Source organism: Chrysemys picta, unplaced genomic scaffold (genome assembly GCF_011386835.1).
Source record: "Chrysemys picta bellii isolate R12L10 unplaced genomic scaffold, ASM1138683v2 scaf44, whole genome shotgun sequence".
NCBI lineage: Eukaryota > Metazoa > Chordata > Testudines > Emydidae > Chrysemys > Chrysemys picta.
In genome coordinates, this window is record NW_027052751.1 from 202,377 (window position 1) to 212,974 (window position 10,598).

General features: G+C 40.6%; 1 protein-coding gene across 1 annotated transcript; it reads right to left on the reverse strand.

The window, feature by feature from the left end:
- Positions 1-642: 642 nt before the first annotated feature.
- Positions 643-1,593, reverse strand: LOC101943164 (olfactory receptor 5AR1-like). The gene has a single exon (XM_005286729.2). It carries the CDS (start codon positions 1,588-1,590, stop codon positions 643-645), a length of 948 nt encoding a protein of 315 aa, XP_005286786.1. The 5' UTR covers positions 1,591-1,593.
- Positions 1,594-10,598: the final 9,005 nt, after the last annotated feature.

The following is a 10,598-nucleotide window of genomic DNA, read 5'->3' on the forward strand; positions in this document are numbered from 1 at the left end:
GATTTGGAGATGGCTATTACCTATTCTACAGATATAGGAATGTAAAAACATTACCAAAGATTTCAAGTCTATGAAAATACTTTATTGTTTTTAACATGCTGTATTGTCACTTGACAGAGAAATTGCCATGCAGCATCAGCCCGGTGTTTCTTCTAGTCCAGGCACCCTTCTCCAGTGGTAGCCAGTATCAGCTGCTTCAGAGAAAGGAAAATTATAGGCTAAACTGTGAGGAAAATTTCATCCTAGCCCAGGCAGTCAGTGGTTGACTCATGTCCTGAAGCATGAAGGTCTCTACAAATGATAAAGACATTTTAGAATTCTCTTAGTCTCCATGTCTGAATGATCTCCTGACTCACCGACATGCACAAGTGTGATTATAGTGTTAACTAGACAGAGAGAGAGAGGTGATAGTGACAGTCAGAGAGAGAGAGAGAGATATGAACAGACAGACGAGCTATTGTACTAGATTTCCACCCAGATGTCTCAAAAACTCATAGTTTTATAGCTGGATAAAAATAAGAAAGAAAAACAATGAAACAGTGTGTCATAATTTTGTAGGGTTTTTTTGTTGATCCATTTTTTTGTGCAAATTAAAATGAACACTGACACGCTATGTTCTGTCTCTATGTTGAAATGCAAGGTTCATTTTGTCAAGGTTTTGTGGCCCATAGTCCTTCTCAAAGCTTCTTTCACATCCTTGTTCCTAAGGCTGTAGATGAAGGGATTCAACATGGGGATGACAAAGGTGTAAAACACGGATACCGCTTTCCTTGGGTACAGAGAAGATAACCAAGTGGGTTGGACGTACATGAAAGCAGTGGTCCCATAAAATAAAGTCACAACCAACATGTGGGAGGTGCAGGTGGAGAAGGCTCTGCACCTTCCCTCGGCAGAGCGAATCCTGAGGATGGTGGAGATGATATAGGTGTAGGAGATGAGCACAATCAGGGCAGTGCTCGCTATAATGAATCCACATAAGGTAAACATCACAAGATTATTGATGTACGTGTCACTGCATGAGAGACTAATCAAGGCAGGGCCATCACAGAAGAAATGATCAATCTCATTAAGCCCACAATAGTGCAGCCTAAAGGTGAAGCCTGTTTGCACCATGGCGTTCACACAGCCGCAGATATATGACCCTACCACCATCTGAATGCAAACCCACTTGGACATGGTGACATGATATAGGAGCGGGTTGCAGATGGCGGCGTATCGATCATATGCCATCGCTGCCAGGAGGAACCCTTCGGTGGCGAGGAAGAGACAGAAGAAGAAGAATTGTGTGGCACATCCGTTATAGGAAATGGCTTTGCTGTCTGCTAGGAAGCTCGCAATGGCTTTGGGGGCGATGGTGGAGGTGAAGCAGAGGTCTAAGAGTGACAGGTTCATGAGGAAGAAGTACATGGGGGTGTGAAGGCGAGAGCTGACTCTAATGATGAGGACCAGGATGGTGTTTCCTAGCACGGTTACTGTGTAAATCACCAGGAACAATACAGAGGGGATCATCTGACATCCTGGACCGTTTTCAAACCCCAGCAGGATGAATTCCATGACTGCTGTGCGGTTCTGCTCTCTCACTGGCGCCATGGCTGTTAAATCCTTTGGAAAAGGCGTGAGATAAGGATTAAAGAAGAGGCAAATGAAGAAGATGCAATGACGGGCTTCATGAAAAGAGGGAGGATGGTCATGTGGAATAGACCCTGGTCTGAGATTCAGCAGATCATTGTTCATTTTCCAGCTCTGCCACAGACTCCCCGTGAGGCCTTGGCCCAGTCACTTGGGCTGGGATTTCCAAAGCAGCCAAAGGGAATTGGGCACTCAAATCCATTAAATTTCAATAGGATTTAGTCACCCAGGACCAGATTTTTGAAGGTGTTTCTGTGTCTAGTGGAATTTTCAAAAGCGCCAAGGGTCCAAAATCCCATTGATTTCAATGAGTGTTAGACACCTAGATGCTTTTGCAAAATCTCACTAGGCTCTTAGGGTACATCTACACTACAGGGGGGAGTCGATTTAAGATACGCAAATTCAGCTACGTGAATAGCGTAGCTGAATTTGACGTATCGCAGCCGACTTACCCCGCTGTGAGGACGGCGGCAAAATCGACTTCTGCGGCTTTCTGTCGACGGCGCTTACTCCCACCTCCGCTGGTGGAGTAAGAGCATCGATTCGGGGATCCCCGAGAGGTCGATTTCTACCCGCCGATTCAGGCGGGTAGTGTAGACCTAGCCCTAGATTCCTAGATTCCAAGACCAGAAGGGGCCATTCTGATCAATACCTTTAATCCTAAATGCCTAAATACCATAAATTGATCCTAAATATATTTAAAAATCAGGGGCCTAACCATTAAGCTCTTGTGAAAACTCTCAGCTTTGATATTTCTGCTCCTTAGTTCCTGGTCCTGAAAATGAAGATAGTATTATTTCCAGAACTCAGAGGGTGTTGTGATAATAAAATCATTAATATTTTGGAATTGCTCAAATGCTACCATGGCAAGGGATAAAAAAGTACCTTGTGAGTGATTTTCAAAATCAGCCACCCAACTCCCCTTTGACTTTTTATAATATTTGTGTCCTTAATTCACTAAAGTTCTATTGAAAATCTCATCATAGATAGATTGAATTTGATGGCAAAGCTGCCTTTGACTTGACTGTAAGCAGATAAGGCCCTGGTAATTCAAGTTAAACAAATTCCTCATAAAATTTGAGTTGTTCTTTTGGAAGGCATCTTTTCTAGACTAGCAGCCAAATTAACCCACTATTCCTTACAGTTGTAATACAAAGCACACCTCTTCAGCCAAGTTGGACAATTGCAGACTCTATCCACTCATGTGTGATCCCATTGATTTATAAAAAGGTGGGAGAATGAGACTTTAACATCAATAATATCATACAAGAAGATTGGATGACCTTGAAAACTGGAGTAATAGAAATGGGGATGAAATTTAATAGAATAAGTGCAAAGTCATGCACTTAGGGACTAACAACAGGATTTTTGCTATAAGCTGTGGACATATCAGTTGGAAGTGACGGAGTAGGAGAAAGACCTGGGTGTACTTGTCAGTCACAGGATAACTATGACCCATCAATATGATGTGGCCATGAAAAAGGCTAATGCAATCCTAGGATGCATCAGGAGAAGTATTTCCAGAAGAGACAGGGAAGTGTAATTACCATTATACAAGGCACAGATGAGACCTCATCTGGAATACAGTGTGCAATTCTGGTCACCCATGTTTAAGAAAGATGAATTCAGACTGGAACAGGTACAGAGAAGGGCTACTAGGATAATCAGAGGAATGGAGAACCTTCCTTACAAGAGGAGACTTAAGAAGGGATAAACATCAGGGAGGGAGAGGAGTTCTTTAAGTTAAGGGCCAATATTGGCATAAGAACAAATGGATATAAACTGACCATCAACAAGTTCAGGTGTGAAATTAGATGAAGTTTTCTAACCATCAGAGGAGTGACGTTCTGGAACAGCCTTCCACGGGGAGCAGTGGGGACAAAAAACCTAACTTATGAAGGGGATTGTATGATGACACTGCCTACAATGGCATGTGGCCCATATGCAACTTTTAGTAGCAAATATCTCCAATAGCCAGAGATGGGACACTAGATGGGGAAGGCTCTAAGTTACTATAGAAAATTCTTTCCCAGGTGTCTGGCTGGTGCATTTCTCCCACATGCTCAAGGTCTAACTGATCTCCATATTTGGCATCAGGAAGGAATTTTCCCCTGGTCAGATTGGCAGACCGTGAGGGTTTTCGCCTTCCTCTGGAGCATGAGGTGTGGATTAATAGCAGGGTTGAACTAGAGTAAATGGCAGATTCTCTGTAACTTGAAGTCATTAAATCATGATTTCAGGACTTCAGTAACTCAACTCAAGGTTACAGGTCTATTACAGGAGTGGGTAAACAAGGTTCTGTGGACTGCGACGTGCAGGAGGTCAGACTAGATGATCACAATGGTCCCTTCTGGCCTTAAAATCTGTGAATCTGGGTTGGTCCTGGGTCTGGTACTATTCAATATTTTAATTAAAAACTTGGATAATAGAGTGGGGAGTATGCTTATAACATTTGTGAATCATAGAATCTTACGTTTAAAAAGGACCGCAAGGGTCATTGAGTCCATCCCCCTGCCAAGAGGCAGATTTGTTGCTTCTAAACCATCCAAGACAGATGTCTATCCAGCTTGGATGACCTCAAGCTGGATAGCCACCTATCTTGGGGTTCACAAGCACTTTGGAGGACAGGACTGGAAATCAAAAGGATCTTGACAAACTGGAGAAATGCTCTGAAATGAGCAAACTGAAATTCAGTAAAGAAAACTGCAAAGTACTATACCTAGGAAGAAAAACATTAATTGTACAACTACAAAATGAGAAACAACTGGCTAGGTGGTGGTACTGATGAAAAGGATCTGGGGGTTATAGTGGATCACAAATTGGATAAGAATCAACAATGTGATGCAGTTGCGAAAAGGCTATCATTCTGGGGTGCATTAACAGGAGTGTCATATGTAAGACATGGGAGGTAATTATCCCACTCTACTTGGCACTGGTGAGGCCTCAGCTTGGGTACTGTGTCCAGTTCTGGGTGCCACACTTTAGGAAATTTGTGGACAAATTGGAGAGAGTCCAGAGGAGAACAACAAAAATGATGAGAGATTTAGAAAACCTGACCTATGAGGAAAGGTTAAAAAAAAACTAGGCATGTTTAGTCTTGAGAAAAGAGGACTGAGGGGGCACCTGATGAGAGTCTTCAAATATGTTAAGGACTTCTATAAAGAGAATTGTGAGCAATTGTTCTCCATGTTCACTGAAGGTAGGACAAGAAGTAAAGGGTTCAATCTGCAGCAAGGGAGACTTAGGTTAGATATCAGGTTTTTTCTAACTGTAAAGGTAGCTGAGCTCTGGAATAGGCTTCCAAGGGAGGCTGTGGAATCCCTGTCATTGGAAGTTTTTTTTAAACAGGTTAGTCAAAGTTGTAAGGGAATTCACAAACTGTCACCATAGAAGTGATTCTCTTCTGTCAGATGAAAGACAGCTGAGATCTCAACACTGGAATCTAGAGCAACACCTGAAGATGTTCAGGGACTCCTCTGAAGATGCAGAGATGTCTGTGTTTCTCTGATTCCAGTGAAGTGTTAATTCTGCCTCATGCTAGATTATTGAAGTTGGGATTTTCAGGGGTATGCGTCTCCTATTGAACTGACTGAGCTAGCAATTTTCAGACTCTTCTGAGTACTGCAGGTTAATTTTTGGAGGGAAATCCTTCAATGGTCTTCTTGAATTCTCTCATTCCTCCATTTCAGCACTATCCTAAGCCCCCCAGCCCAACCTGCCCCTCCATTCCTGAAAGAGGTTAGTTGTATTCATGCATTCACTGTTGTGAGAGCAGTAGATAGGTCACATCAAATGGCTATCTCTGAATCAGGAGGTTAATTACCTTTGTATACGGCATGGTAGAGACGAACTGTCCACTTTTGGTGTGCACGCTTCTAAAAGGACATTGAGAAAATGAAAAGGGTCCAGAGAAGAGATACAAAAATGAGTTGAGGTTTTACAATGAACTAATAAAGGAGATCAATCTATTTAAATTATTCAAGAGATGGTTAAGACATGATTTGATCATGGTCTATAAATGCCTGATGGTAGAAGATATTAGTTTTTTTAGACACAACATCACAATTCGAGCTCATGAACATACAGTTGCCCTCAATTCATGTAGGAAAATTGGAGTGGGTGCAGAAAGTAACCACAAAAATTATTTGAGTGGCGGAGAAAATACCTTACAGTGAGAGAATTAAAGAGCTCAATAAGTTTAGCGTCTCAAAACAGAGATCAGGAGATGATCATAGAAGCATTGAAATGTAAGGCTGGAAGGGACCTCAAAAGGTCATTTAGTCCATTCCCCTGCACAGAGAAAGGACCAAGTATACGTAGACCATCCCTGAGAGGTATTTGTCTAACCTGTTCTTAAAAAAACCTCCAATGACAGAGATTCCACAACCTCCCTTCAAAGCCTATTGCAGTGCTTAACTAGCCTTATAGTTAGAAGTTTTTCCTAATATCTAACCTAAATCTCCCTTGCTGCAGATTAAGCTTATTACTTCTTTTCCTGTCTGCAATGGACATGGAGAACAATTGATCTCTGTCTTCTTTATAATAGCCCTTAATATATTTGAAGATGGTTAACAGGTCCCCCCCCCCCCCCAGGCTTCTTTTCTCAAGACCGAACATGCCTAGTTTTTTTTAACCTTTCCTCATAGGTCAGGTTTTCTAAACCTTTGATCAATTTTGTGGTCTCTTCTGTACTCTCTCCAATTTGTCCACATCTTTCTTAAAGTGTGGCGCCCGGAACTGACATAGTACTCCAGCTGAGTCCTCAACAATGCCTGGTAGAGCTGGACATTTATCTCCTGTGTCTTACATACAACATTCCTGTCAATACACCCCAGAATGATATTAGCCTTTTTCACAGCTGTATCTCATTGTTGGCTCATATTCAATTTGTTTCCACTATAACCCCCAGATCCTTTTCAGCAGTACTACCACCAGCCAATTGCTTCCCATTTTTTAATTGTGCAATTGATTTTTTCCTCCAAGGTATAGTATTTTGTACTTTTCTTTACTGAATAATACCAAACCCAGGACAGACCTCTTCAGGATCCCACTAGATATGTTCCCCCTGTTTGACAGCAAACCACTGATAGCTACTCTTTGAGCACAGTCTTTCAGTATTTTACCAACTTATAGTAATTTCATCTAGACCACATTTTCCTACTTTGCTTATGACAATGGAACATTCAAGAAATATAATTTCTACAGCTTTGCCCCCATCTGCTAGGTCAATTACCCTGTCAAAGAAGGAAATGAGTTTGAATTGGCATGATTTGTTCTTCACAAATCCATGTTGGCTATAACTTATTACCCTGTTATCCTCCAGCGGCTTACACATTGATTGTTTAATAATTTGTTCCAGTAGCTTTCCAAGTACCAAAGTTCTGACTGATCTAAAATTCCCTGGATCCTCTTTCATCCTCTTTTTTAAAGACAGGAACTATATGTGCCCTTCTCCAGTCCTCTGGGACCTCACCCATCCTCCATGAGTTCTCAAAGATAATCGCTAATGGTTCTAAGATTGCTTCATTTAGTTCCTTAAGTACCCTAGGATGAATTTCATCAGGCCCTGTTGAGTTGAATATATTTAACTTATCTAAATATTCTTTGACCTGCTCTTTCCTTATTTTGGCTTGTGTTCCTTCCCCCTTGTTGTTAGTATTAATTGTGTTAAACATCTGGTCACCATTAAGCTTTTTAGTGAAGACTGAAGCAAAATAACCATTAAATACCTCAGCCTTCTTAATATTATCAGTTATTGGCTCTCCTATCCTATTAAGTAGACGACATACACTTTCCTTTTCCCTTCTCTTACTCCTAGTATAGTATTAGAGAACCTCTTCTCAGTGCCTTTTATGTCCCTTACTAGGTGTAACACATTTTGTGCCCTAGCTTTTCGGATTTTGTCCCTCATGTTTGTGCTGTCCTTTTGTGCTCATCCTTAGCATCGTATGTTTCCACTTTTTTTATTCCTTTTTCATTGTCACAACATTAAAAGCTCCTGATGGAGCCATATTGGCCTCTTACTATTCTTCCTATCTTTCTTTCACATCAGGATAGTTTGCTGTAGCACCGTTAAGACTGTATCTTTGAGAAACTGCCAACTCTCATGAACTCCTTTTTCCCTTACATTTTCTTCTCATGGGACCTTACCTACCCATTCGCTGAGGTTTGAAGTACATTGCCCTTATTCTGCTGCTCTCACTCCTTCCTTTCCTTCAAATTATTACATTTATCATTTCATGATCACTTTCACTCAAATTACCTTCAGCCTTCAGATTCTCAACCAATTCCTTCTTGTTAGTCCTAATCAAGTCTGAAATGGCTTTTCCCCCGGTTACTTCCTCCACCTTCTGAAACAAAAGTGGTCCCCCAAACATTCCAAGAACATGTTGACTATTTTGTGTTTTGCCATATTACTTTTCCAACTGATGTCTTGGTAGTTAAAGTCCCCCATTATTATCAGGTCTTATGTTTTAGATATTTTTGTTATTTGTTCTAGAAATTCCTCATCCATCTCCTCTTCCTGATTTCGTGATCTATAGCAGACCCCTACCATGACATCACCCCTCTTTTTTCACCCTTTTATCTTCACCCAGAGACATTCAACTGGTCTGCCTCTCACCTCCTTCTGGACCTCAGAACAAATCTATGAATCTACAAATCTGTGTGGTCTCCTTAAGGCAGAAATTATTTAATTTAGGTCTGATTTAAAAATCTGATAAATTACTTGTGTAGGGGCCATTCTCATGTGGATTCAACCAGACACACTGAAACATATTCACACACATACTGCCTCCGCCCAATACTTTGCTGTTACAAAATGCTTATTAGCAGGTTTGCATATTAGCATATATCCCTGCTGGCAAAAATGGAAAACTGAAAGGATAAAGACTGTATATTTAAGAAAGTCCTTTGAACTTTGTGACTCTTATAGCAGTTCTTCACTATTGTTTGCCATTGATGGTGATTGTCTCAGCTCTGCTGCCTCTTTCGCTAGCCGGCTGGAGAATGGTGACTCACCAGTCTGTGAAAATTATTTGAAGTTGAGGATGCCGTTGGGTTCCTTCACCCCAGCACAGGAAATGAAGAAATGCCTTTTCACCCAGTCCTGTGACTTCTGGAGATAAAGATACAATAGCATAAACTGATGACCCGTCTCTGACAAGGCTTCTTAAAGTCTCATGGCTTTATTTTTCTCTCCCTCCCATAACTCCACCCAGGGGCTGCAGGACAAATCAGAATAGAGCACTCCCCCTAGAATTACTTGGCCTTTCAACCAACAGAGATAGATTCAGACATTGTAATCAAAATCAGGATGGTGGGGGAAGATATCTCAATTTTGGAGAAGTCATCTGAAAACCCAGCAGCCTCGGCACTATATAATTGAACATTGCTCAGTGTATATTTCCAAACAAGGAGATATGTATTAGAAGTGGCTTTTATTTTCCCCCTAAGAAATCCAACAGGATTTCTTCAAGTATCTTAAAGTAAGGAGTTATACTTTAAACATATGTCTTTCTTGTATATATGTAACAGATAAGGCATTGTAACCTATGTTGGGAGTGGAAGGGGGTGGTTTTCTGGTTTACATAATGGTCAGAATCAACTCCATTGACTCCAGTGGAGTTACTCCTGATTTATACCAGGGTGAGTGAGAGGCAAATCAGACCCTCAGTCTGTAGCCAGACCCTGGAAAGTTCTCTGAATGTGTTTGAAATTAGACTGATTAGATTTGATTGGGCTAGTAGGTCAAATGGTATTTTTTGTCTACTCCCTGAAATTATTAATTTAACTCTGAGAGTCAGATATTGGGTGTGACTACCTGTACTTATCAGTTTAACATTTACCTGAGAGGTGTGAGTGTATCCCACAATGCATTGTGAAAATGTCCTCCAAGATAGCATGCCAAAAGGTGGGGAAAAGGACAATGGGATGCCTATCCCTACCCACATTGGCACACATCTTTTGCCACTAATACTTGATGCTATGTGGACACAATACACCAGCACAACTGGCCAAGTGTGAATGCACACCACTGAATTAGTTTTGTCAGTAGTGGAACTGGCTGGAAACTCAAATTCCCATTCTGTGGGAAATTCTGAAATTTCAAAAAGAAAAAAGTTATGTTGGAGAATTTTTTTTAAATTTCCCAGATTGGGAATTCCCAAATTTTGTTTAGAATATTTGGTTTTGACTTTTCAAAATGATTACATCTCTTCACAAACTGCTCAGAGGCCCAGCAACCTGCCAGGCAGCAAAGTGGGAAGTTCTGGGGGAATGGAAACCCCATCTCCTGGTTTTACAAGCACTTAGGTGCCTTATTTCCATTGAAATCAGTGAAAGTGAGGCACATTTGTAAATCCCACTTGGTCTAAAAATCTTCCCCCAAATGCATTAAGGACTGTGAAGCACTCAGATACTGCAGTGAAGAGAGCTAGATAAGTACTTAGGGAGCAGAGCTGATCTAAAATTTACCCATTGAACAATTTTTTCTTCAAATAAAATGCTGTTTTGTTGAAATTGAAAGTTTCCATGGGAAAGTGTCTATTTCTTCAAAATTTCATTGAAAAAAATGAAATGAATTTTTGTGACAAGATTTGCTAAGCGTTTCAACAAAAGTTCCATTTCAACCTTATTGGAACATGATGTTGCGATTTTTCATTTCAAAAGAAACTTTCTGTTTCAAAATTTATTGTATTTTAGCAAATACAATATAAAATAAAAAAGTTAAAAGCGGATTTTTATCCCAATGGAATATTTTTATTGACCCAAAAAGAGGTTTTTATCAAAACAGTTGCTTTGTGGGAAATTTTGATTTTGTTGCAATTTGGGACCAGATACTCAGATGGTGTAAATTGAGATAACTTCCATGGAAGTTTAGGCTGCAACTCAGCTGGCCAACTCTATATTTCAATCTAACCTCCTTTAAACTAAGTGATAACTAAGACCTCACACGCTCATTTGAACTA